Here is a 26,268-nt window from a genome sequence, read left to right on the forward strand (position 1 = left end):
CAGGTTTAGTCCTCCATACTGCTACACCGTTGATAGCGCTCTAAAAAGGCAAATAGAAGAATAAAAGATGAAAAGGCACATGTTAAAGTGTGGTGTAATCATCTGTGGGTTACGATCAGTCAAAGATCGTAGAAACGTGCCTGTCATCTTTGATAATGTATAGGACTATATGTCCTGTCTCATGACTCCAGAAGTGTCTGAGAGTTTTGTGTTCTTGTTTATCTATTGATAACCAATCATGTGAGCTTGATTTACCTAAGCAATGAGGTAGTTAGTTGACTCTGTTAGCTTAAACACTACTGCGTTCTGGATGTAAGTCAGGTCGGCCTGTGCATGGGACTCCTTGAGAGTGCTGAAGCTGACTTCTGCTGGCAAAACTACAAACGGTTTTTCTTCAGTAAATTGTCTTCTATTAATTGCATTTCTGACTTCTTGTCTTCATTCATCATAACTGGTCTACGGGTCTTTTACTGTAAATCCCCTACAGTATGTGTCAATTTAATGATAAATTGTTTGAGTAAACTCTCTGAATGAACAGACTTCTCTCAATTATTGCATACATTTTCACATGATGAAAGTACAAATGTTGTGTTTAAATGTATCACTCTTTAAACATGAGTTATTTAAACAATCACAGCAATGTCAAATTAACTCTCACAGTGTTTATATAATCCACACTTTCAGTGTGACATTTTTTAACACTGGCGATTTTACTGTGATATACAATAAGCTCAAGATTATAATTTAGCAGGCTAAAATAACTAAAGGCTTCGTCACAGTGTTAAATATATATATATATCAGCTATATGGTCTGTTTCCAGTAATGTCATGAGTCACCAGCATCTCATACAGGATGTGTTGCGGTTTGTCCCGGAAATTTCTTCTGTCGTACAGACAACATACTTTAATGAAAGACAAGCGCGTTTATTGCTGCAGGGGGCGCTGTGAGGCTCAGACCACCAAACACTTCAATGAGCCTCAGTCAAACATCACAACATTAACATCTTTAACTGTACACACTAAAACTATCATCATTTCATATGTTCATTACAATAGTTTGTACCTGACAGCTCTACCCATCATTCTCTGAAACAGTCTACATAAAAGGCTCATCATTAATCACAAATAACTGGGAGTGATTGGTGCAACCTGACCAACGATGAGAAAAGTTACATGTAGCACGTGGGAAGCTGCTGCGCGCCAACAATAATTTTCATACAAACAATGGCTCTCAGAAAATGTCATATACACTGACTTAGTAACGCACAATGAATATATACATGAGGGGATTATAATTTTTGTAAATATTTTCTTAGATCCGCCCATTATTAGTGTAGTGTCAGTAACTGCATCTGCTCGTGCGTTTGTAAGCGTGTTCGACTAGATTCGGCGCTGCGCAGACCGATCATCATATGACATTTAAGTACCGCGAGAGCGAATATATATTTCAGACCTCGCGATACTTTGCTGCAATTCGCCGATCGGCATGCGCAGTGTTAGCATTAGGTCGTCACGCGTCATATCAGCGGACGGAACAGTTTTTTTTCCATTTTTTTGGGCATGTAGTTCATTATTATCACACATGTAAAGTAACACACAGAGACTCGAGTAATAATGTGTTCTGTCTTCACTGCTGTTTGTCGTCTATGTCTTTGGGGTATGTACATTTTTATTTTAATCATTTTAAAATCGCTCCGTTTCACTTCTTCACACGTAAAGTAACGTTAACGTTAATGGAGCATTTTTGCGTAAAACATCTCGTCGCGTTTGTCTTTTTACATAAAGCGATTAAGAACGTGAAAATTTCGTTATTTAACTTTGTTTGTTCTTGAATGACAGCGGTCAATGAATTAAAGTGAACAGTGTTACAAATACATTACTATCCCGGGAAATTACATTTGACACATTAACATTTTCAAAACACATTTCTCACGTAAGAATACTGAAGTGTACCTCAATGTTTACTATGATGAACTGTAGTAATTCAACTGTAGTGTATTATATAGACATTGATGTACAGTAGACTATATTGTTGTGTAATACATATTTTTGTGAAATGATCAACCGTATTAAATACTGCAGTACACTTGAATATTCACTAGTACAGTGTCTTGAGAATTATAGTACAGTTCACTACAGTCAATCGTAAAGTATGCTCCAGTGTTTGGGGTATGTGCTGCTGAAGATCAGAATTGTGAAATGTTTCTCATCAGGGCTTCTGGCAGAGATTGTCTGGTGTTTAGTAGATGATGGAGATCAGTTTGATGTGGTGGTGGTGAGACCTCAGAGGATCCGCACACAGGTGTGTGTGTGTGTGTGTGTGGTAAACCCTACGGTATGGGGACAAAATGACCCCACAAAGATGGCAATATCCAAAATCCTTGTGGGGACATTTTTTGGTCCCCATGAGGAAACAAGCTTATAAATCATACAGAATGAAGTTTTGTGTAAATGTAAAAGAGCAGACAGTTGTGTGTGATTGTTAGGGGGAGGGAATATGATATACGGTTTGTACAGTATAAAAACCATTGCGTCTATGGAATGTCCCCATAAAACATGTAAACCCAACATGTGCACGTGCGTGCGTGTATTATTAACATATCCACACATTAAACACACAGATCGAGTCTAATGAGAACCAGGAGATGTTTCCTGATGGACTCTCATATCAGTTATTCTTTGGAGGGAGAAATCACACCATTCATCTACAGAAGAACCGGTGACTCTCGATTCTTTATTCACATGCGCTTTTATTATACTGTAGGTATATTATTCAAACATTCACTCTGTTTTTCACATTTAGGCAACTAATCGCACACAATTATACTGAAATCTACTATGGAGACGACGGACCTGTTGTAAGCAGAAATCCAAACGTAAAGGTAACTCTTATTAAAAGAGGTGTTAGACACACAGCTGAACTGAGGACTGTAATGACTCTGCGTGGTGTTATGTGTATGCTAGTGTTCAGCTGTAGATGTGTTGATGTGTATCAGGACGGCTGTTATTATCATGGTCACATTGAGGATGTGGAGGATTCTTCGGTCAGTGTGGGAATCTGTTCTGGGATCAGGTATCATCAGTTCATGGCATGCACAATTTCTGCTTTCATTCATGATCACGTAATGTTTGCTGGTGTTTCTAGGGGTTTAGTGCGATTGAAGGAGCAGATGTATGCGATTAGACCCGTGAGGGATCACAGTGATGGAGATCATGTGATGTATAAACATCTGAGACAAAAGAGAAACACCTTCACCTTCACTCAACCTCCAGCCGCCGCCTCCTTCAAGTCCAGCAGATGGGTAACGATAAAACCTCGTTCTGTTGACAAAATACAGTTTGGGTTTTCTCTAACAGTTATCAAATATCTTCTCAGACAAGGAAACGTTTTAACACCCCGAGATACGTGGAATTGTTTCTGGTGGTGGATAACACTGAGGTGAGGTTTGAGGCTTTTACAGAATGCCATCTCTCAGCGGTTGTGCTTCAAATCCTGTCATCCCTGTCACAGTATCAGAACTTCAGGTCTAACGTGGACACTGTCAGAGAGAGAATGCTGGAGGTTATCAATCACGTCGACAAGGTTGATTTCTTTTGCTTTTCAAACAACATTCTAAATGTCGCAATAGAAATGTTCCTGCATTGATGTCCTCTCTTCAGTTGTATCGCCCTCTCAACATTCGGGTTGTGTTGGTGGGTTTGGAGGTTTGGAGCACACAGGATCAGATTGTGATCAGCGTGAGTTCTGATGATACTCTCAGCCGCTTTGTTGAGTGGAGAAAGACAAGTTTACTGGCACGAGTCAAACATGACAACGCTCAGCTTGTGACGTGAGGATGACACCGACGCAACAGCCGATCACACAACCTTCTGTTATCATTAGATGATTCTGTATAGATTATATCTGAACATCAGTGTGTTTTTAAAGGTTCAGCTCCAGTCAAATTTTTACTGTGTTTTATTTCGTGCGTGCAGTGGCATTGATTTTCTGGGGGACACCGTCGGCCTGGCGAACAGATTTGCCATGTGTGGTGAAAACTCTGCGGGTGTCAATCAGGTAGTCATCAGCTCACATGAGATATTCAGACACTATGACGCATGGTTTTATCACAGACATGTACGTTCTGATGATTGTAGGATCATAATGAGAATCCACTGGGTCTGGCGTCCACGATCGCTCATGAGATGGGTCACAACATGGGCTTAAGCCACGATCAAGAGCACTGCACCTGCGCCACACACAACTCCATCTGTCTCATGACTGAACGTGTGGGGTAAGGCCTGTCTGGAGCGCTTTTGAACCATTAGAAGGGTTTGATACACAGACACTGTTGAAATGAAAAATGTCAATCCTACATATTTATTCCATGTGTTTGATGACATTAGACATACTGTATGTTGCAGAAAACGTCACAAACATTATTTTCATTTAGAAACTTTCGTTTTCTGGCTAACCGTTGGGGAACGTTAAAGGGGTCATATGGCGGAAGTACGTGTTTTTCCGTGTCTTTGGTGTGTTATAAGTTGCTCATGCATGTATTAGACGTGTAAAATTGCAGAAATGAAAGTGTGGGAACAGAAGAGTCATTCTATGTAAAAACGAATGCTCACCCAGACCTGCCTGAAACACCTCGTGTAACCACACCCCGGCGAATCTACGTAACTTCGTAACATGATTTGACTAAGACCGCCCAAATCTACTCGTAGTTAAGGTGGCGTAATTGTAAATCTCATTGTATCGTCTGTCAGTACAATTGAAGAGGAACCTGATGTTCCGAATATGGTAAGAGGCGTCACATTTCCCTCACACGCTTGCAGTATTCCACCAATCACTACGCACTGGTGAACTGGCCAATCACAGCACACCTCGCTTTTCAGAGCCATGAGCTTTGTTAAAAATCTGCGTGTTTCAGAGAGGCGGAGCAAAGAGGAGATACAAACATGTACGGTGTGTGGAAAATACAGCGTTTTTTAAACTTTAAAAGGTGTATACACATTGCGTTACATCTAAAACAAACCATAATATTCCTTTTAGCCGTGCAATATGACCCCTTTAATGTTTAATGTTAGGAGGTTACAAAACGTCTGATTTAAACATATTGACTAAACGTCTTATTTCTGTACAGCAAAGTGTTCCCAGACCAGTTCAGTGACTGCAGTCTGGAGCAGATGAGTGTGTTTCTAGACAATGTGAACCCCGTCTGTCTGCTGAGCCCCCCCGCCTCAGACGGACTGTACGGCGGGACTGTGCGCTGTGGGAATGATTTTCTAGACGCCGGAGAGGAGTGCGACTGTGGAAGTGTGCAGGTATAAAACGCACGTCATCATTAACACCTCGTCATCCGTCGCATCATGACATTGAAGCTCTGCCGTCTTTCTTAAAGGATTGTAACAATCCGTGCTGTGATGCCGCCACCTGCAGGCTCACCGAAGGCTCACAGTGCGCTGATGGAGACTGCTGTGACAACTGCCAGGTACTGCCGCTCATTAGTCCGCTCTCATTTCATCTGATTGATGTCTGGGAGAACTGATTGAGATTATAAAGAGATGTCATCTGTGCGCAGCACATGGCTTCACTGGTACTATCTCATGTTTGTCTTTCACAAAGACTGCTGACAGATTCTTTGTGTTGGGATGTGTGTTGTTGTGTGGGTGCTTGTGGGTAATGTTTTAGGGTTCTGCACAGTTTCTTGGCGTGGTTTGCTTGACGGTGATTTGTTGTTTTGTATCCGTCAGATGAAATCAGCAGGGAGTTTGTGTCGTGACTCTGTGAATGAATGCGATCTTGTGGAGTATTGTACGGGACTGTCACATCAGTGTCCACCCGATGACTTTCACATGAACGGCATGCCCTGCAGCTCGCAGGAGGGTTACTGTTATAACGGCCGATGTCCCACTCACCTTCAACACTGTCACACTCTCTGGGGACCAGGTGAAACTATTACGACAACATCTTCTCATTATACACACACACACACACAGGCGTTCACGTGTATGAAGAATATACTGAACACATCTCCATCAGGACAATTTCAGCGTTATGGATGTGACATAAAAACACGTGTTATCAATATACAGAACCGTTTCTTTATATTTGACTAAACCCTTGTTGATAAGGTCAGAAACATCAGAAAAAGATCAGTCAATGCGCAAGTTTTCTATTAATAAAAGGGAAATAAACAAGAAACGTTATGGACGTGACAAAAGAAAAGAACACGGTTTTTGGGAGACGACAAACTTGGTTGGATTTTTGTGAATTATAATGCACAAACCGGAAGCAATAATACCCTCTTTATAGAACATAGTTATCATAGTTTCAGCAGAATAAACGTGTCATTCCTGACATAAACATTCACACAGCCTCTGCATTTACTCATACTGTCTGACCGGCTTTTGCTCTTTTCTCATGAAAGACACGAATGCACTTTTGGTCTAGTTTGAGAAAATCTGGTGCACTTTGGTGTCTGAGATATTTGAACTCATGGTTGGGTAAAATATGAACAAACTCAACGGCTGGGTTCTAAATAAACTGATGCTGAAGTGTAGAGACATGAGGTGCACAGAGAGCAAACACAGCCAACATCTTGAATAAAAGAGTTCGCTTCTGTGTCAGCTCAGAAAGCCAGCAGGTAAACATGCTTCAAGCCACAACAAAACAACATCCATTTCAGTTCTTTTCAAATGTACTACCATCTCCGGGGATGATCTGTAAAGTGTGAGGGAGAAACGTATTGAAATGTTTCTGTATTTCTTTTGCCAGGTGCTACTGTGGCTTCTGATTCATGTTTTTATCAAAATACATTTGGCAGAAATGATTCTCACTGTGGAAGGACCAAAGATGCCTACAGAGCCTGTACCAAAGAGTAAGATCCAGAATTGATGATGACTCCATCACAGCAGGTTTGAAGTGTTTGATGTCAGTGTTTGGTCTTCATACAGAAGCATGTTTTGTGGAAAGATATTTTGTGTCGGAGGGAAGGAATATCCAGTGACGGGTCAGAAAGCCGTCATCTCAACCCTCAGAGGATTATGTCATATAGCCGGAGACGGATCCGAGAGCAACAATCTCAGTATGGTGCCTACTGGAACAAAATGTGGACACAATAAGGTCTGAAGGGTGTTACGGCAGGTATTTATTATGTGGCAGAGGCAGAAATATGACGTCTCTCTGTTACGTTTCAACAGGTTTGCTATGATTTCACGTGCCAGGACATGAATGTTTACGGCAGTGATGAAGGCTGTTCGCTCAAATGCAGTGGAAGAGGGGTAAGAGCAAGAATCTGTCATTGAAAGCAGAGCACACAGTATATGCCGTATTTATAACAAGATTGAAAATCTTTTCTGCAGATCTGTAACCAGAAGAATGAATGTCACTGTGATCCGGGCTGGGCTCCACCTTACTGCCATCTTCAATATTCACAACTCCCTTCCAGTAAACACATCACACATCATTCATAATGCCAAGTTCACACCACATGATGTTGAGCAAGTCATGGTCGCTGACAGGTCGGGCGCAAAACAGCATGTAGTAAAGAACGAATCAAAGAGACTCCCTGACGTGTCGCTGATGCCTCACAGACGCCAGACAAATATCTAGCATGATAAATATCTGGAACTGTCATCCTGTGATGTCAAGTGTCACGACGAGCTACAGCCAATGAGAGCAAGGCATGGGTTGAGGTCACCGGAAAACAAAGTGTGGACACAAGAAATGAAGCTCAATGTAATTGAAGCAATTCCTGCTTCGCGTGTTGTTCGGTGAGAAAGTGTGGTTTGGGGACGGCGTTGTTCTCAGCTCATGTAGTGTGTGACCTCCTCTAGCAGATCATTCACCTCAATGACTTCATGACTCCAGACATCACAGAGAGCAAGTCATGTAGTCTGAACAACACAACAAGAGGCTGATGTTTAAAATCATGTAGTGTGAACTTGGCTTAAAGTCGGCGTGAAATAAAAAATGATCATTCTAATTGTTTTACACAGTGGTGAAGTATTTATTACAAATGATTTATCCGTGCACATCATTATAAAAAAATCATTTGCACTTGTAATCTTTAATCAAATACGTTAACCTCTGGAAACGTCCTCTCTTCATGTCTGGTCACATGTGAATGGCGTGAGGGCGGGGCTGCAATGACTGACAGATTGCAAACGGATGTTTAGATCTTTCACCTTCTAACCATCCAATCAGTTCTCGGTGAATGAAATCAAGTCCCGCCTTTCATTTTTTTCTCTTTTCAGAAGCCATTTTACTACAGTACGTCATGATACGGAAAAAAAAGACAACCGCTACTTCCGTTTCATGCCGACTTTAAGCTGGTGTCATCTGTTCATTCGATCTAAATGTGTTCTTCTGAAATGTTTCAGGACGAGTGAAGACTGTCGGCATCTCAGTAGCAGCTGCAGTGGTTTTTCTCCTGCTGGTGTTTGCAGGTTTAGGAGGGTTTTATTATAAAAGAAGAAAAGCCATCAGCCACAAGTGAGTATAGTTTGACTGAAGAAATGTCTCAACCACACACGAGCCGTGCATATATCTACATTCACATCTGTCTGTGTGTAAACAGTGAAGATCTCTCATCAGGACAGATGAATCTTCTTCATGATGACAGGGCTGTCAGGAGAAATCCTCCTCACATCAGCGAGCCGGTCTTCATCGAAAGCTCTATGACTCTACTAACACGTCCCACTCGAGCCGCCCCGCCTCCGGTTACTACAGCATTCATACTCATACTGTCCACTTATTATATTTCACTTAGTTCATATTTTAAAAAGTGGGCAAAAAAACAGTGTGATGTTTAAGTTCTTGTGGCTTTAGTCATAATTCTCTTCCAGCATAGAAAAGAATCTTTTGGCCTGAAAAACTCTTTTTATTCTCATTTTCTGCCTTCAGCCTCCTCAACCAAAGCAGATCAAAGTCACACCGGTGAGACAGAAGATAATAAAGCACACGAGTTCATCTGTCTTACATCTATTCCTAGTTCTCAACGTTTATTGAGGTTTACGCATATAATCTTTACCATCTTTTGTGGAAAACAGAAGAAGACATTCTGCAGAATGATCAGATCGTGTCAGTTGTTCCTGTGACTCGTGTGTTCACACACATGATGCTGTTGTTCTGCTCAAAACGCTGCTTTTATACATTTTAATAAGATCTTCGATATAAATTGGTGGTACGACATGTATTTCAGAATCTCAGTTAACAAATCTGTCCAAGATTGCAGACAAATCATGAAAAGTGTTATTTCATTTTTCTAGTTTTTAAAAGTATTAAAAGAGCTCAGTCTATTTAAAAAGATGAATATTTCATCCAGTATTTGTGTGTGAAAGATCATGTATCGCATTGGATTGTTTCAGTGAGGATGTTCCCTCTGAAGGCAGCTGACTACTTTCTATAAACTTGACACTTGTCAATTAGTAGATTTAGTAGCTCTTAAATCCTGTGTCATCCTCTTCACAGGGAATAAAGTCAACCCCTCCACCTGTTCCTCCACTCAAACCATCTCCAGCTAAAAGATCCTTCGAGACAGATCAGGTCAGTTTCTTTGTCTGCATTAATATCACATCTGTTTGTCCTGTAATATCACTAGCTGCGTTTACATGGACCAATGTAATCCGATTAAAATCCGAATGAAAACGCTCCATATAAACACGTCAATCAGGTTAAAAATGCCCAAACCGATTGAATTTCAGTGGGATTGTAAGGGGGGTTTATGCCGTTTGTAATCCGCTTGATAGGACATGTAAACACTTGATCAGATTAAAAACCCAAGTAGAAAGACGACGCTGGCTCGTACAGACGTGAGGGCGCATGACGCACGGAACGGAGCAGCTGCTGCTAAAGAAACCACAAACCATAAATCTGACAAAGCGGTACAAATATCCAAATGCTTGTCATCTCTAAATGAACATATTCATGTTTCTCTGCGTTTAAAATGTCTTAACTGTTTCCCTGGAGTGAGTTTTTAAGCGCAATTTCTCAGTTCCTTTTTAAAACACGACACATTTGCAGATGTGCAAACATACTGTAGGCTAAAATATCTAATCGTAACATTTCATTAGTAGGCTACCGAACATTTCTTTTATTTATCGTTTACTTACGGTTTTTACCGTGGTAAATTGCTGTAACGACCTTGCTCCATTGATATGTGGACATTATTTTGCGTTTATGAATTGTGCATTATTATGCTGGTGTGTCTGTGACATAAAATAAACGCATCTGTGCTTACAACATTGTTTGAGGAGCCGTTTTGTGAATATTATAATGATACCCGCGTCCGTCTCTGTTTATACCGTTCATGCTGATATATGAATCCGCATATCATCACTTCTAAAGTTGGGTATTAGCTGTTGTGGCTAAACATTTATTTCATGATTGTTTGCCTGCAGACGCTCTGGTGGGTCTTGGTAGTTTTGTCATGGTAAAACCGCATCGGGTGTGCTCGTGCTTTGGCCTTTATAAACTGTACATTTTTTTCGTGCCGTTTGTAAAATAAAATATACACAAGATGTGCTTTAAAACACTGTTTTAGTGGTATTTAGGTGAACACTTGTGCAGTGTGCGCATGTCAGCCGATTATATCGGATTTGAAGCTCGTCATGTAAACACACACATCAATCAGATCACTTAATTGACCTTTCATGTAAACACTACATTCAGATTGCACAATCTGATTAAATTCAATCCCATGTGTCCATGTAAACGCAGCTATTGATTCACATCTGATCCGCTTTTATTAGTAGTTTATTAATCTGATTAGTTGTTTTTCCACAGGAAACACAGTGCAGGTGGTTTCCATACAACCTCCCATCATTCCAAGAAAATGAGCCGAAGTGACGTCGTCATGTGACTCACCTGAACAAATGACACACTGTCCGACCTTGAATTCATTTGTCTAATACATGACAATATATTTATAACATTATGAAATATTTTATTTATTACTTTTATGTGATTCTAAATTAAAGTCACTGAATTGTATGGAGTTGTGTGAGTGTGACTGTGTGTCAGTCCCGTGACGGATGCTGGGATAACAATCATTAAAGATAAATAAATAGAAAATAATACAAATAGAAAATTGGCATCACCTTTTGGTTGTGATAAGTAGTGTAGCTCTTCAGTTGGAATTCTGTCGAAACGTTTGTTTAAAATGTAATTTAAAAAAATTACATAACTTAAAATGGCAGAACTCTATAGTTTGATATACAGATCACAGTGATACGTCAAGATCATGTGCAACAACAAACCACACAAACACAAAGTGTTCATCTGTATTGAAATTCTTTTATTACAAAGACTTCATTAGTTTTTTCATGCAAACTTTTTTTCTGCACAAAGTGTGTTGAGACATAATAACGAGACACTTAAAAATAGATTTTTTTTTTATTCAGCACAAAGTTAGTTTTTTCTGCACAAAATCATTTTTCTTTGCACAAAGTCCGTTTTTTTCTATGATGCACATGCACAGTGAATTTTTTCATGCACAGAGATGCCCTGTCTTCATGAAGACTATGGACAATCTCACAAAAGTAATACAATTAAATCCTTTTTGTTCTTGTCCGTTTTAAAGGCTTGAGGTCTTGTGAGGTGAGATGGTTTGGATGAGCGCTGCTGTTGTTCGGTATCTCTAAAGGAATGAGTCTCACTGGCAGCCTCCTCCTCATCTTTACACCTTCATCATCATCATCATCACGGGTCCAGATGTTTTTGTTGAGATGACATAAAGGAAGATGTTCTCCCATGAGGCTGTTGCCCGTTCTTTTCAGGGCGGTGATGGGGTTCACAGGAAGACGTGTTGCATCCAAAACAGGCGTGTTTTTAGACACCCCACGCGTGTTCTTACTGCTTCCAGACGTACGTGTGTCCATCCTGACAGGTAAAGATGGACGGAACAAAGACGTTGTGTTCCTCGTGTCGGTCGTGTTTCTCTCAGACAGGACGAACACATTTGAAGAAGCTCTAAAGCCTCGACGCTCAAGAAGTTTTGAAGCTTCTGTCCTCTGCACTGAAAACACAAATAAACATCAATACATAGACTAATCTTACTTCATTTGACTTTTTAACCTACAAAAGCCATGAACTTCAGAAAGTAAACAAACGACGTTTCAGTGAGAGTCCATCGGTAAATGACCGCAGTAAAGATAGTTTAGCGGAAACAATTCACAAATCAAACTGGACAAGATGACGGTCTTTTTAGGTATTTAAGTCCTCAGCTTCGTGAGTTATACGCGTTTAAAAAAAAACAGTCGCAAAAATAAAACGCGGATATCATGCCGGGGAAACCGCTTCACATGAATTCACAAATCACGGTGTGCAAAATAAGAAAACGTGTTCATGTATACAGCAGCGCGATGCGGATTCACAACTTAAAAACGTCCGAATGTCAAACCGCCAAACTATCTTTACTGCGGTTATGAAATGGCGGGAATGAGTTTACTCACTAATCATCAAGCGAGTGGCCAAAACGCCATTTCACTCCTTGAACCACATTACTTTACAAATACTATGATGTTCTGACACCTCAAATATATAAACTAACGTTACTCACGTTTTCCATTCTGCTCGATGGGCGGCAGGAATGAAGATCTGCTCGACTTCTGTCTGATCGCCGTCAGACTCAGAGCAGAAGATCGGTCAGAAAGCCGTTGACCTCTGACACTGAGGCAGGGTAAGAGAATTCTCTTGTCCATGTCCTTCATTTTTAGATGATAAAGTCCCTCAAACTGACGAGAATTATCGAAGAGCAAAGTATCGCTGACAACAGTCAGACAACAACAAACTAAAGATGTTATCACGCACGCAAGATGCAGCACTCGTGCCGTGACGTCACCACGCCTCAAACCGCACATCGCGGTTCATTAAAAGATTTTCCATATTTATAAATACGTCTTTATCTGCAACACGATAACAACGATTTGCACGCCATGCCTAAGGTCTGAAATTATGAAATCTGCTCGTATTTTCGACATAATAATGATAATCAACCTCGAAACCTTATTGGCCGCATCAGTGGAGCAGTAACCAATCAGAGAATCGCAGAAATTGTGGACAGATTTGCATATCAGCAACACAGTAAGCACAAAAATTCAATATAAACCTAAAAGTGTGTGTGTACTGGTATTCATGTGTGGGGCCCTAATGTCCGCACAAAGATAGTAATACCAGTACATTTCGACATTGTGGGGACATTTTGTAGGTCCCCGTGAGGGAAAACAGCTTATAAATGATATAGAATGATATTTATTGAATAGAAAAGAATAGAAGAACAAATAGAAAAGAATCTTTTGGCCTGAAAAACTCTTTTTATTCTCATTTTCTGCCTTCAGCCTCCTCAACCAAAGCAGATCAAAGTCACACCGGTGAGACAGAAGATAATAAAGCACACGAGTTCATCTGTCTTACATCTATTCCTAGTTCTCAACGTTTATTGAGGTTTACGCATATAATCTTTACCATCTTTTGTGGAAAACAGAAGAAGACATTCTGCAGAATGATCAGATCGTGTCAGTTGTTCCTGTGACTCGTGTGTTCACACACATGATGCTGTTGTTCTGCTCAAAACGCTGCTTTTATACATTTTAATAAGATCTTCGATATAAATTGGTGGTACGACATGTATTTCAGAATCTCAGTTAACAAATCTGTCCAAGATTGCAGACAAATCATGAAAAGTGTTATTTCATTTTTCTAGTTTTTAAAAGTATTAAAAGAGCTCAGTCTATTTAAAAAGATGAATATTTCATCCAGTATTTGTGTGTGAAAGATCATGTATCGCATTGGATTGTTTCAGTGAGGATGTTCCCTCTGAAGGCAGCTGACTACTTTCTATAAACTTGACACTTGTCAATTAGTAGATTTAGTAGCTCTTAAATCCTGTGTCATCCTCTTCACAGGGAATAAAGTCAACCCCTCCACCTGTTCCTCCACTCAAACCATCTCCAGCTAAAAGTGTCATGGCTCTGCTTCATTTAGTCATGTTTTTCTTGGTCCTCTAGCAGAGCCATGACAAAGCCTTTGGTTATGTGTGGAGAGAAACATATTATTGTCCTTTTGACAATAATATGCGTTCTCTCCAGTGTCTCGTCATTGGCCCCGCCCCTCTCGTTTCATTTATTGCCTTCCTCTCCTGTCTTATGTTCCACACCTGCCCTCGCTCGTTATCCCTCGTTTGTCTCTCCTTTATAATACCCTCATGTTTCATTGTCTTGTTGTTCGGTCATTGTTTCCAGTTTGTCTTGTTGCTCGTCAAGCGTCTACCGTCAGTGCCGGTTCCCGTTGTGGCTGTTTCGTCTATCTTAGTAAGTGTTTAGTTTAGTTTATTATGTCAAGTGCTGTTTAGTCTAGTTTAGTGTCAGTTAGTCTTCTTCCTGTTATTGATCCTGTTTTATGTTGTGATACCCTATCGTGGGTCTTTGTTTTGTTTTTTTGTTAATAATAAAAGTGTTTTTGTTAACCCCTTCAACCTCTGCTGCCTGCAATTGGGTTCTTCCACACGTTTCATGACAGAATGACCGAGCCCGCCAGAACCCAGCAGGCAGCTCCAAAGGACGGCACGGCGTCGTCCTCGCGGGCCGCCCTAGCCCACTTGCTGCTGGGGTTCCGTCAGGGGAGTTCGCCGGGGCATTCTCGACGGTGGCGAGGTCGTCTGAGTTTGGCGAGGCGGAGTTGAAGGCAATCTTCAACTGCTGCCTCACTCAGCGCCTCGCCCCGTCGGAGAAGAGGCTGCTGGCTCCCCTTGGGTTCGCGGACATGGTCAGGTTCGTGGCCAACCGGGACGGTCCCGAGGGTGAGGTTCCACTCGGAGCCCTCACCCCACGGTCGACCGCTCCGGAGGGCCTCGTCCTGGCTGCCGCTGCCCGGGGGGACTCAGTACCCTTCGGCTTGAGCTCCACGGTCCCCGGTTCTCCTGGCGGAGCCTGTGGGTGAGGTGTGACCCGGGGATGAAGTCTGCGGTCTCCATGGTTCCGCCTAAGTTGGCTACGGACCCAGTGGTGCGGAGAAGGAGGGAGAAGCGTCAAGGAGGAGCGTCCAGTCCGGTGCAGCCGGCGTCCAGTCCGGTGCAGCCGGCGTCCAGTCCGGTGCAGCCGGCGTCCAGTCCGGTGCAGCCGGCGTCCAGTCCGGTGATCCAGCCGGCGTCCCAGTCCGGTGATCCAGCCGGCGTCCCAGTCCGGTGATCCAGCCGGCGTCCCAGTCCGGTGATCCAGCCGGCGTCCCAGTCCGGTGATCCAGCCGGCGTCCCAGTCCGGTGATCCAGCCGGCGTCCCAGTCCGGTGATCCAGCCGGCGTCCCAGTCCGGTGATCCAGCCGGCGTCCCAGTCCGGTGATCCAGCCGGCGTCCCAGTCCGGTGATCCAGCCGGCGTCCCAGTCCGGTGATCCAGCCGGCGTCCCAGTCCGGTGATCCAGCCGGCGTCCCAGTCCGGTGATCCAGCCGGCGTCCCAGTCCGGTGATCCAGCCGGCGTCCCAGTCCGGTGATCCAGCCGGCGTCCCAGTCCGGTGATCCAGCCGGCGTCCCAGTCCGGTGATCCAGCCGGCGTCCCAGTCCGGTGATCCAGCCGGCGTCCCAGTCCGGTGATCCAGCCGGCGTCCCAGTCCGGTGATCCAGCCGGCGTCCCAGTCCGGTGATCCAGCCGGCGTCCCAGTCCGGTGATCCAGCCGGCGTCCCAGTCCGGTGATCCAGCCGGCGTCCCAGTCCGGTGATCCAGCCGGCGTCCCAGTCCGGTGATCCAGCCGGCGTCCCAGTCCGGTGATCCAGCCGGCGTCCCAGTCCGGTGATCCAGCCGGCGTCCCAGTCCGGTGATCCAGCCGGCGTCCAGTGATTATATCGGATTTGAAGCTCGTCATGTAAACACACACATCAATCAGATCACTTAATTGACCTTTCATGTAAACACTACATTCAGATTGCACAATCTGATTAAATTCAATCCCATGTGTCCATGTAAACGCAGCTATTGATTCACATCTGATCCGCTTTTATTAGTAGTTTATTAATCTGATTTGTTGTTTTTCCACAGGAAACACAGTGCAGGTGGTTTCCATACAACCTCCCATCATTCCAAGAAAATGAGCCGAAGTGACGTCGTCATGTGACTCACCTGAACAAATGACACACTGTCCGACCTTGAATTCATTTGTCTAATACATGACAATATATTTATAACATTATGAAATATTTTATTTATTACTTTTATGTGATTCTAAATTAAAGTCACTGAATTGTATGGAGTTGTGTGAGTGTGACTGTGTGTCAGTCCCGTGACGGATGCTGGGATAACAATCATTAAAGATAAATAAATAGAAAATAATACAAATAGAAAATTGGCATCACCTTTTGGTTGTGATAAGTAGTGTAGCTCTTCAGTTGGAATTCTGTCGAAACGTTTGTTTAAAATGTAATTTAAAAAAATTACATAACTTAAAATGGCAGAACTCTATAGTTTGATATACAGATCACAGTGATACGTCAAGATCATGTGCAACAACAAACCACACAAACACAAAGTGTTCATCTGTATTGAAATTCTTTTATTACAAAGACTTCATTAGTTTTTTCATGCAAACTTTTTTTCTGCACAAAGTGTGTTGAGACATAATAACGAGACACTTAAAAATAGATTTTTTTTTTATTCAGCACAAAGTTAGTTTTTTCTGCACAAAATCATTTTTCTTTGCACAAAGTCCGTTTTTTTCTATGATGCACATGCACAGTGAATTTTTTCATGCACAGAGATGCCCTGTCTTCATGAAGACTATGGACAATCTCACAAAAGTAATACAATTAAATCCTTTTTGTTCTTGTCCGTTTTAAAGGCTTGAGGTCTTGTGAGGTGAGATGGTTTGGATGAGCGCTGCTGTTGTTCGGTATCTCTAAAGGAATGAGTCTCACTGGCAGCCTCCTCCTCATCTTTACACCTTCATCATCATCATCATCACGGGTCCAGATGTTTTTGTTGAGATGACATAAAGGAAGATGTTCTCCCATGAGGCTGTTGCCCGTTCTTTTCAGGGCGGTGATGGGGTTCACAGGAAGACGTGTTGCATCCAAAACAGGCGTGTTTTTAGACACCCCACGCGTGTTCTTACTGCTTCCAGACGTACGTGTGTCCATCCTGACAGGTAAAGATGGACGGAACAAAGACGTTGTGTTCCTCGTGTCGGTCGTGTTTCTCTCAGACAGGACGAACACATTTGAAGAAGCTCTAAAGCCTCGACGCTCAAGAAGTTTTGAAGCTTCTGTCCTCTGCACTGAAAACACAAATAAACATCAATACATAGACTAATCTTACTTCATTTGACTTTTTAACCTACAAAAGCCATGAACTTCAGAAAGTAAACAAACGACGTTTCAGTGAGAGTCCATCGGTAAATGACCGCAGTAAAGATAGTTTAGCGGAAACAATTCACAAATCAAACTGGACAAGATGACGGTCTTTTTAGGTATTTAAGTCCTCAGCTTCGTGAGTTATACGCGTTTAAAAAAAAACAGTCGCAAAAATAAAACGCGGATATCATGCCGGGGAAACCGCTTCACATGAATTCACAAATCACGGTGTGCAAAATAAGAAAACGTGTTCATGTATACAGCAGCGCGATGCGGATTCACAACTTAAAAACGTCCGAATGTCAAACCGCCAAACTATCTTTACTGCGGTTATGAAATGGCGGGAATGAGTTTACTCACTAATCATCAAGCGAGTGGCCAAAACGCCATTTCACTCCTTGAACCACATTACTTTACAAATACTATGATGTTCTGACACCTCAAATATATAAACTAACGTTACTCACGTTTTCCATTCTGCTCGATGGGCGGCAGGAATGAAGATCTGCTCGACTTCTGTCTGATCGCCGTCAGACTCAGAGCAGAAGATCGGTCAGAAAGCCGTTGACCTCTGACACTGAGGCAGGGTAAGAGAATTCTCTTGTCCATGTCCTTCATTTTTAGATGATAAAGTCCCTCAAACTGACGAGAATTATCGAAGAGCAAAGTATCGCTGACAACAGTCAGACAACAACAAACTAAAGATGTTATCACGCACGCAAGATGCAGCACTCGTGCCGTGACGTCACCACGCCTCAAACCGCACATCGCGGTTCATTAAAAGATTTTCCATATTTATAAATACGTCTTTATCTGCAACACGATAACAACGATTTGCACGCCATGCCTAAGGTCTGAAATTATGAAATCTGCTCGTATTTTCGACATAATAATGATAATCAACCTCGAAACCTTATTGGCCGCATCAGTGGAGCAGTAACCAATCAGAGAATCGCAGAAATTGTGGACAGATTTGCATATCAGCAACACAGTAAGCACAAAAATTCAATATAAACCTAAAAGTGTGTGTGTACTGGTATTCATGTGTGGGGCCCTAATGTCCGCACAAAGATAGTAATACCAGTACATTTCGACATTGTGGGGACATTTTGTAGGTCCCCGTGAGGGAAAACAGCTTATAAATGATATAGAATGATATTTATTGAATAGAAAAGAATAGAAGAACAAATCGAAAAGAATCTTTCTTTGTCTTAATTATTCAATCCTTCACAATACTTCCTCAATTCTTTCTCCACACTTAAAGTGATGTTTAGTTCCACATGTGTGAATCACATTTATATGACGTTTTTTTTAATTATTTAATTTCATTTGTAGACAAATGTTTGTTTTTTATAGCGTGCGGTACTCGACGTTACGGCTCGTGTTTCTGGGGGACTGTTTCAGTACGGCACAATTTCTCGCGCTCCTATTGGCTACATGTCACTCTGCTTAAATCTGATTGGCTGTAGCACAGATGTCGCGAATGTGCTTTTTGCTCGCGCCTGGAGATTGCAGTATCTGTGAAGCGTCTTTTACCTCAAGAAACATCAAAATCACCAAGAAACTGACGGATTCCGTCTCTAATCTCTGCGCAGTTTGCTCATGCGGTATTAAAGGCGTCTGAAAGTGAGTTTTATTCTGTGATGCTTAGTGATGTTCAGTTCTGTTTACCGGAGATAATAAAGCAGTGGTGCGACGTCAGCTTCTCAGAGGGGTTGAATATTTAAGAAAATGAATCATGGTTTTATTATTTTTAACTGTAGTTATCTTTTTTTGGACGATCGATTACCATTGTATAATCGCAATTTTACTATTAATACTATGGTTACTGTAATAAATGCATGTTTAATAACTGTTGTTTATAGCTATAGTTTATAGTAGTATCGTTTGTAACACTGGTTTGATTGTCGTTTTGACACACGTGATTCAACTGCATCACACACACGCATTATCTCAGAGTTTGTCTTGTTGAGAAATCATCAGACATCAGGATTCTGTGTCACTTCTCACATTTTTTTTACAGATGTCGTTTCATGTTGGTCGTGGAGCTCCGAGGGGAAGACCAGCAGCTCCAGGGCAGATGTACCACCCCAGTCCTCCGCGGTATCACTACGATCCTCCGGCCGGCCCTGCTCCTGTATATAACCATCCTGGCTGCAGCGGTTACATGCCGCCACCTCCTCCTCCTCCTGACCTCATGCCTTTTCACTTTCCTGCACCGTTACAAGGCCCTAACGCCCTGCCCCAGTGCCCCGTACGACCTCCAGTGTTCCCAGAGCGCCCGCCTTTTCTTCCACCCGCTCCTCACGGCTCTGACTGCTCTGCTCAGCTCCCGCCTCAGAGCTCCTACTCCTACATGATGCCCCCGGTTACCTCGCTGCCCCTGACACGGATGCCACCCCCACCGCTGCCCTCTATGTCCTATCCGCCCTCATATCCAATGAGCTACCCTCCCCAACCACAGGTCCCTCCTCCGCCCAGTTTCAGTCACTCTTATGCTCCGCCTGGGGGCTCGTTCAAACCCGACCTTCCTCCGCAGTACAAGCCGGACAGTTGCGCCCGCTCGCCTGAGAGGCTCCGTCACCATGACGGCCACCGGCACAGGGGCCATGGCTACGGAGCATACGGAGGCAGAGAGAGAGAGAGAGACAGAGGACGCAGTCCTGAGCGCAGACGGTCAGATAGCCCGCGGTACAAAGGAGACTACGACAGGGGCCGTGTTGCACAGAGACATCGCAGCAGGTAACACGCTTCTGACATTTCCCTTTCCAGTGTCTGTCATACAGCTCAGAAATATTTACCCGACAAATGTGGATTACATTATGTTATTATCATCACATCAGTCAGATTTGATCAGAATAAAATTCTTGGGAAATGTGAATTTAATATAACCTTGTACATGAGCAGTTTTAATACACACATTTGCGAAAAGAAGAATTTCAGATTTTTTAAAGTCTTCATCTGCGTCACAATTACTGACAAACACGTCTGCACACCAGAGGCTCACTGTTTGCTTTGGCAATATCGTGAAGAATTTGTTCCAAAATGTATTCATGTTCTCACAGGATGAGGTTTAACACTTTCTCTATCCTGCAGAGAGCACTATCGCCATAGAGATGAGCGATGCTCTCCCCCCTCGGACAGACACAGAAAACACGCTCGCACCCGCTCGAGCAGTCGAGAGAGAAAACGCCGGCGCGTGGAGGTGGAGAAAGAGAGGAGAACAGATGCAGGCACGAGCAGCAGAGAGAAATCTGTGAGCAGCAGAAGAGACGCAGATGAGATGTCCAGTGAACGTCACGTGGAGGAGAAAGGAGAGGAGGATTCACTGAAACCCGCCTGGATCCGCTGCACGCACGCTGAGAGCTACTACTCCAATGATCCAATGGATCAAGTGGTATGACCGTCATGAACATATACACTATCACAGCATCTGCACTATCGCTTGTGTGTGATGTGTGTGTTCAGAGGGATTCTGCGGTTGTGTTTTATCTGATGTGTGTGTTCAGGGTGACTCTACGGTTGTGGGTACGAGTAAGCTGAGAGATCTGTATGAGAGGTTTGAAGAAGAGCTCGGCCGGAGACAGGAACGCACTAAATCCAGTCGACCTAAATGGCAGCCACCCAAAACCAAACTGGACCAGGATGAAGGTGTGTGTGTGTGTGTGTGTGTGGGTGTGGGTGTGCACTCCTGTGAATCAGAGTGTGTGAGTCTGAAGTGTGTGAGTCTGATGTGTGCACAGATGAGAGCTCCAGTGAATCAGAGTGTGAGTCTGATGAAGGTGGCAGCAGTTGTTCGAGCAGTTCAGACTCTGAGGTGTTTGACGTCATCGCTGAGATCAAGAGGAAGAAAGCTCATCCTGATCGTCTACATGAGGAGTTGTGGTATAATGATCCGGGACAGGTGCGTTTCATCTTTACATGTTTGCCCTGTTCATACAGCCTTTTTTCAGTCTCTTTTTTTTAAACTTCTCACAAATTTTGATTAAGCAGAAATCTGTTAACATACTGACAGACAGACTGACAGATTTTTGTGTTCAGATTAGGACTGTCAAACGATTAATATCATCCAGGACAAAAGTTTGTTTTTACATATGTGTCTGTGTACTGTGCATATTCATTTTGTATTTATAAAACCGTACACGTGTGTGTGTGTGTGTGTGTATATATATATATAATGAGAACTCCGTTTTAAAAAAAATTCTAAAATCATGTTTTTTTTATTGTGCATTCCAGTTAATATCAATCAAACCGCATTGGTTTGTTTTGATTTAAGCCATAATAACTCAAGAAATGCAGCTAATAAACACAATAAAAACATGATTTTTGATTTTTTTTATAAACGAGGTTATCTCATTTTGGAACCAAACTCTTAATTTATTTAGGAAATATTTGGATGTATTTATTTTGACCAATAATTGAAGTTATATATAAATGTTTATTAATTTTTATATTATATATATTTCTTAAATATACAGTATATACATGCGTGTATGTGTTTATAAATATAAAATTAATATGCACAGACATGTATTATGTAAACAAAAACTTTTGTTCTGGATGCCATTAATCACGATTAATTGTTTGACAGCCCTAGTTGAGATATTTGCTGTAAATTCATTACAACACTTGCTTATGAACTTGCTTCATGGCATAGAGTGAAGTCAAATTGTAATATTTTTCTTTTTCTTATGTGTTTCAAACTCAGATGAATGATGGTCCCTTGTGTAAGTGCAGTGCTAAAGCCAGACGTACTGGAATCCGTCACAGTATTTATCCTGGTGAAGAGGTAAAGTTTGATTCATTCCCTTCATCTGTCTCAGGAATGATTTCTAATGCTTTCTCAGAAACGTTTCATTGCTAAAATTGGGTTTTGAATGTTTTCTCCTAGCCGGTGAACACGTGTCGACCGATGAACAACAACGCTGGCAAACTGTTTCACTACAGAATCACTGTGTCCCCGCCCACCAACTTCCTGGTACATTTCTTTTCTGAGTGCGTCAAACACATTCATCTGTTTGTTTGGATGTGTTGTGTTGTGTTGTTACGGTGAATGTGGTCGTTGTGTGTTTCAGACGGACAGACCCACAGTGATTGAATATGATGATCATGAGTATCTGTTTGAGGGGTTCTCACTCTTCTCTCACACACCTCTCACTAATGTAAGTGTCCATTCACATGTTCTCAAAGCCATCATGAAAGCTGGAATCTTTGATCTGCCTGATGCTGTTTTCATAGTTTTTCCTGTGCTTGGATGGCCAAATAACGACTTGCAAACTTGATGTCAGTGATTTCAATCTTAACTGAGGTGTAGTTAGTATTTACTCTACAGCAGTTCAGTTTGTTCACTATACTTTACATTGATATTAAGGAAATCTTTTTAAATGAGCGCACGTGATTTTTTTAAATGCACCGTCAGACGGGAATAAGGTTGAAATGGTATTAATGTTGGTGTGTTGATGACGTGTCTGTGTTTTCTCTCTCAGATTCCTCTGTGTCAAGTTATTCGTTTCAACATTGACTACACCATTCACTTCATCGAGGAGATGTCACCTGAGGTCTGATGTCATTCTCTTTCATACAGTCACTGGATCATTTACATCTCAACATGATTTCATGTTTCTCACACACTGGGTTATAATACGATTATAAAATAAATCACTCAAGATACAATATCTGCGACATATTTCTGACACGTCGTTTGTTTAACAGCACATTCACGATCTGTTCTGTTTGTGTAGAACTACTGTGTCAAGGGTCTGGAGCTTTTCTCCTCGTATCTCTTCAGAGACATTCTAGAGCTCTACGACTGGAACCTAACAGGTAACACAGACACACACACACACACACAGCTCTCTTGCCTTCTCTTCACACTCATATTACGTGTCGTCTTACAGGTCCTGAAGATGAAGCACCTCAAGGTTGTCAGAGATTTCATTTCATGCCGCGCTTTGTTCGCTTCCTCCCAGGTAGCATCACTCTTGATAAGTTGAATGAGGATTTTGTGTAGAGAAGGATAGTGATGTGAGTGTTTGTGTGTCAGATGGAGGTAAGGAGGTGCTGTCCATGCATCAGGTGTTGTTGTACATGCTGCACAGCAGTAAGCCGCTGGTTCCCGCTGAAGAGATCGCAAACATGTTACAGTGGGAGGAGCTGGAGTGGCAGAAGTACGCTGAAGAGTGCAAGGGCATGATCGTCACCAACCCTGGCATGGTGAAAAACACTCGTGCAAACATCACCTTCATATGCTGTCTGTGTGTTGATGAGTCAGCAGGACTGAATGCTTGTGTCGGTACTCGCAGAAACCAAGTTCAGTGAGGATCGATCAGTTAGATCGGGAGCAGTTCAACTCCAGCGTCATCACTTTCCCCATCATCGTTCATTTCGGCATCCGGCCGGCTCAGCTCAGTTACGCTGGAGACCCGCAGTAAGTGTGACATCAGCACACCCCTTCGAATCCACTCCACCAATCACAGACACTCATTTATACAACAGTAAATGATGCTGTCACGCTCAGGGCTGTCTCGATTATGAAATAATTTTTATTTGACCTCATCGCGATGGTTTCAGATCATCGCAATTATTGCACATCTCTATAGAAAACACAAGGGGGAGCTGTAGTGCCTCTGCATATTGCATATTTTAGTGTATATATTGTAAGTAAAGTATGGTAATACTGGTCAAATGTACCACCCACTTTCAAACAAACTTTAAAGCATATACCATAAACATAACCTGCAATACAATATAATATTATTTAAGATAATCTCAGTGTGAAAACCAATCTACCAAAATTTCATTAACAGAATTTTTCATAAACATTTTATTGTAGTCTTGCAAGTGAAAAAAACTGACTAGAAGCTTTTCTATGACTGATAGTATTTTAATGGTGGCTTCAATTCACTCCTGATCAATTGACAAGTATTTGGCGGTCGTATTATTGACACGTAAAAGCCTACACCTTGAATATATGATGAACCCATTTTTCCAATGTATTTCCAAGGAAAAACCATAATCTTATATTCAGAACAATATGGTCGTTTCAAAGCCAAATCAAAGTGTATGAGAATTAAATGTCAAAGCCTTAAAACAGTCAATTAATCGTCATAATCTCAATGATTTATTAGACGATTAATCATCAGCTAAATGTCATAATGGTGACGGCCCTAGTCACGCAGGTGTTCTGCTCAAATGAAAGAATCAACACGTGTGTAGGTGGAAGGGAACGTTGTCGCTCAAGAATGCGTTTATGGAACTCATACCAATAGTTTTTAGTAGCGTGTAATAGATTTTAGTGCTCGACTATTAATAATATGATGAAATGTTGTCGATTTCTGAAGCTCAGCTGTATGATCTTTGGTCGCAGGTATCAAAAGTTGTGGAAGAGTTACGTGAAGCTGCGTCACCTGCTGGCCAACAGCCCGAAGGTGAAACAGATTGATAAACAGAAGTTAACACAACGAGAGGTACGTGTTCAGAAAGCTTTGAGAACGTCAGTAACTAATGTGAACAACCAGCACACATTCTCAGACACTCCAGGCTTGTTCAAGTTAAACTATATCACCGCTGTTGAGGCGGGGCAGGACTAATGAGACCACCGCCAAGTGCTGTATGCTTTATCACTGATGTGTGCGTATGAGAGAAAGTCTGAAGTTTTGCTTTAAGATCAGTTCAAGGAACATCAAAGGTAGTGAAAACAAACATTTGTGTGAGTAAGCGTCACTGACATCATACACGCATGTGTGCAGACTGACCAATAAGAATAAAGTGTGTCGTCATCATCATCATCAAGGCTTGTGCATGCCTGACCTGAGTGTTTGGTCTCATTTTTTTATTGTCAGACACATTTTTTTACCAGAATGAATTGCAGAAGCCTCTTCTTTAAACATCCGAGGAAGTAACTTTTGTATCCAGACGCTGAATCTTTTGGGTATTTCATACAGATTCTGGAGCAAGTGTCACTGGTTCAAACAGACCCTTGTGTTAATGTTAAAGAGGATTATGTCCTCATTATTGTGGAAATATAAACACTACAATCTAGCATTTTATTTAGTAAAAATGTGTTTGAATGGGATGAGTTTGACTTTGAATAATGAAAAGAGAGCAGCCAATTAGAGCTCAGAATAGATGTGAACTACTTTAATGTGGTTTAAAGAGTTAAACCTTAAGAAGCTTCTTAATTAAATGACAAGAGAACATTTCTATAAATTCTAGACAAAAGATGAGCACACGGAAGATGGTTAAATATAACAAGTTTTATTTTTTTGTTTCAATTTTTTTCTCAGTTTTCTTTGTTATTCCAGTTTTCTTTGTTTTGATGAGCTTACAATTTTTTTCTAAAAAGTGTTAAAAACATGAATGCGTGAGTGTGTGTTCTAACTCATGACTGGTTGGACGTGTATAAACAAGACTTGAGTTAAATAACAAACACTTCACAAAAACATCTCATTTGTTTTTTTTACAGTTGTTCATATTATATTGATTATTATCTGATGTTACTGTTGAATGTGTGCTGACGGGAGTATTGATGAAGTGTGTGTTGTTACAGGAAGCTCTGCAGAAGATCCGTCAGAAGAACACAATGAGACGAGAGGTGACTGTGGAGCTCAGCAGTCAGAGCTTCTGGAGAACTGGTGTCCGCTCTGATATCTGCCAGGTCAGCACACGTACACACACATAGAAACGCATGCATGCACACAGACATAGAGACACACTCACACACATGCATAGAGACACGGACGCACGCACACACACACATGCATAGAGACACGGACGCACGCACGCACGCACACACACACATGCATAGAGACACGGACGCACGCACGCACACACACACACACATGCATAGAGACACGGACGCATGCACGCACACGCACACACACACACACATGCATAGAGACACGGACGCACGCACACACACACATGCATAGAGACACGGACGCACGCAC

At 42.1% G+C, this 26,268-nt stretch overlaps 4 protein-coding genes across 18 annotated transcripts in view; 2 read left to right on the forward strand and 2 right to left on the reverse strand.

Moving 5' to 3' along the window:
* Positions 1–1,509: 1,509 nt before the first annotated feature.
* On the forward strand, positions 1,510–11,012 carry adam8b (ADAM metallopeptidase domain 8b). Of its 13 annotated transcripts, XM_057358235.1 has the most exons (23): positions 1,513–1,657; positions 2,214–2,302; positions 2,622–2,719; positions 2,804–2,882; positions 2,997–3,073; positions 3,146–3,302; positions 3,377–3,439; positions 3,512–3,583; positions 3,661–3,830; positions 3,976–4,057; positions 4,138–4,274; positions 5,127–5,307; positions 5,385–5,474; positions 5,737–5,932; positions 6,761–6,863; positions 6,940–7,108; positions 7,186–7,266; positions 7,348–7,432; positions 8,368–8,479; positions 8,565–8,706; positions 8,891–8,923; positions 9,458–9,532; positions 10,772–11,009. In XM_057358235.1, the coding sequence occupies exons 1-23, from the start codon at positions 1,615–1,617 to the stop codon at positions 10,832–10,834; spliced, it is 2,397 nt and encodes a 798-aa protein (XP_057214218.1). In that variant the 5' UTR covers positions 1,513–1,614; the 3' UTR covers positions 10,835–11,009. The 13 variants fall into 13 exon arrangements, 12 of the variants coding, with proteins under 12 accessions (XP_057214211.1, XP_057214208.1, XP_057214209.1 ...); XM_057358233.1 differs by having other exon boundaries at positions 1,512–1,657; positions 2,965–3,044; positions 3,377–3,583; positions 10,772–11,011; XM_057358234.1 differs by having other exon boundaries at positions 3,377–3,583; positions 10,772–11,010.
* A 288-nt stretch (positions 11,013–11,300) lies between these two features.
* On the reverse strand, positions 11,301–13,125 carry LOC130569565 (uncharacterized). Its single transcript, XM_057359285.1, has 2 exons — positions 12,546–13,125; positions 11,301–12,002 (listed from the first exon to the last, which is right to left on the reverse strand). Exons 1-2 carry the CDS (start codon positions 12,844–12,846, stop codon positions 11,536–11,538), a joined length of 768 nt encoding a protein of 255 aa, XP_057215268.1. The 5' UTR covers positions 12,847–13,125; the 3' UTR covers positions 11,301–11,535.
* Positions 13,126–16,542: 3,417 nt separating this feature from the next.
* LOC130569658 (uncharacterized) lies at positions 16,543–18,367 on the reverse strand. The gene is made up of 2 exons (XM_057359447.1): positions 17,788–18,367; positions 16,543–17,244 (listed from the first exon to the last, which is right to left on the reverse strand). Exons 1-2 carry the CDS (start codon positions 18,086–18,088, stop codon positions 16,778–16,780), a joined length of 768 nt encoding a protein of 255 aa, XP_057215430.1. The 5' UTR covers positions 18,089–18,367; the 3' UTR covers positions 16,543–16,777.
* Positions 18,368–18,795: 428 nt separating this feature from the next.
* Positions 18,796–26,268, forward strand: part of drosha (drosha ribonuclease III) — a 17,616-nt gene continuing 10,143 nt past the window's right edge. For all 3 annotated transcript variants that reach the window (XR_008964863.1, XM_057359442.1, XM_057359443.1), the window contains exons 1-15: positions 18,796–18,946; positions 19,344–20,062; positions 20,417–20,717; positions 20,830–20,971; positions 21,064–21,224; positions 22,029–22,109; positions 22,212–22,298; positions 22,396–22,482; positions 22,807–22,878; positions 23,062–23,143; positions 23,218–23,289; positions 23,364–23,533; positions 23,623–23,747; positions 24,687–24,786; positions 25,869–25,976. Coding sequence is in view for 2 of the 3 variants with exons in the window: in XM_057359442.1 (XP_057215425.1) it covers positions 19,344–20,062; positions 20,417–20,717; positions 20,830–20,971; positions 21,064–21,224; positions 22,029–22,109; positions 22,212–22,298; positions 22,396–22,482; positions 22,807–22,878; positions 23,062–23,143; positions 23,218–23,289; positions 23,364–23,533; positions 23,623–23,747; positions 24,687–24,786; positions 25,869–25,976 (2,307 nt within the window). In the remaining variant the exon portion in view is untranslated. The remainder of the gene's footprint in view (positions 18,947–19,343; positions 20,063–20,416; positions 20,718–20,829; positions 20,972–21,063; positions 21,225–22,028; positions 22,110–22,211; positions 22,299–22,395; positions 22,483–22,806; positions 22,879–23,061; positions 23,144–23,217; positions 23,290–23,363; positions 23,534–23,622; positions 23,748–24,686; positions 24,787–25,868; positions 25,977–26,268) is intronic.

The sequence above is a fragment of the Triplophysa rosa genome, linkage group LG18 (assembly GCF_024868665.1).
Source record: "Triplophysa rosa linkage group LG18, Trosa_1v2, whole genome shotgun sequence".
Classification (NCBI taxonomy): domain Eukaryota; kingdom Metazoa; phylum Chordata; class Actinopteri; order Cypriniformes; family Nemacheilidae; genus Triplophysa; species Triplophysa rosa.

Coding starts and splice junctions, on each gene's coding strand:
- LOC130569658 (XM_057359447.1), bottom strand. CDS start 18,088: ATGTGCGGTTTGAGGCGTGGTGACGTCACGGCACGAGTGCTGCATCTT. Junction 17,245..17,787: donor CATCGAGCAGAATGGAAAAC/GTGAGTAACGTT, acceptor TTGTGTTTTCAG/TGCAGAGGACAGAAGCTTCA.
- adam8b (XM_057358225.1), top strand. CDS start 1,615: ATGTGTTCTGTCTTCACTGCTGTTTGTCGTCTATGTCTTTGGG. Junction 2,720..2,803: donor ATTCATCTACAGAAGAACCG/GTGACTCTCGAT, acceptor TTTCACATTTAG/GCAACTAATCGCACACAATT. Junction 8,707..8,890: donor CTCGAGCCGCCCCGCCTCCG/GTTACTACAGCA, acceptor TTCTGCCTTCAG/CCTCCTCAACCAAAGCAGAT.
- LOC130569565 (XM_057359285.1), bottom strand. CDS start 12,846: ATGTGCGGTTTGAGGCGTGGTGACGTCACGGCACGAGTGCTGCATCTT. Junction 12,003..12,545: donor CATCGAGCAGAATGGAAAAC/GTGAGTAACGTT, acceptor TTGTGTTTTCAG/TGCAGAGGACAGAAGCTTCA.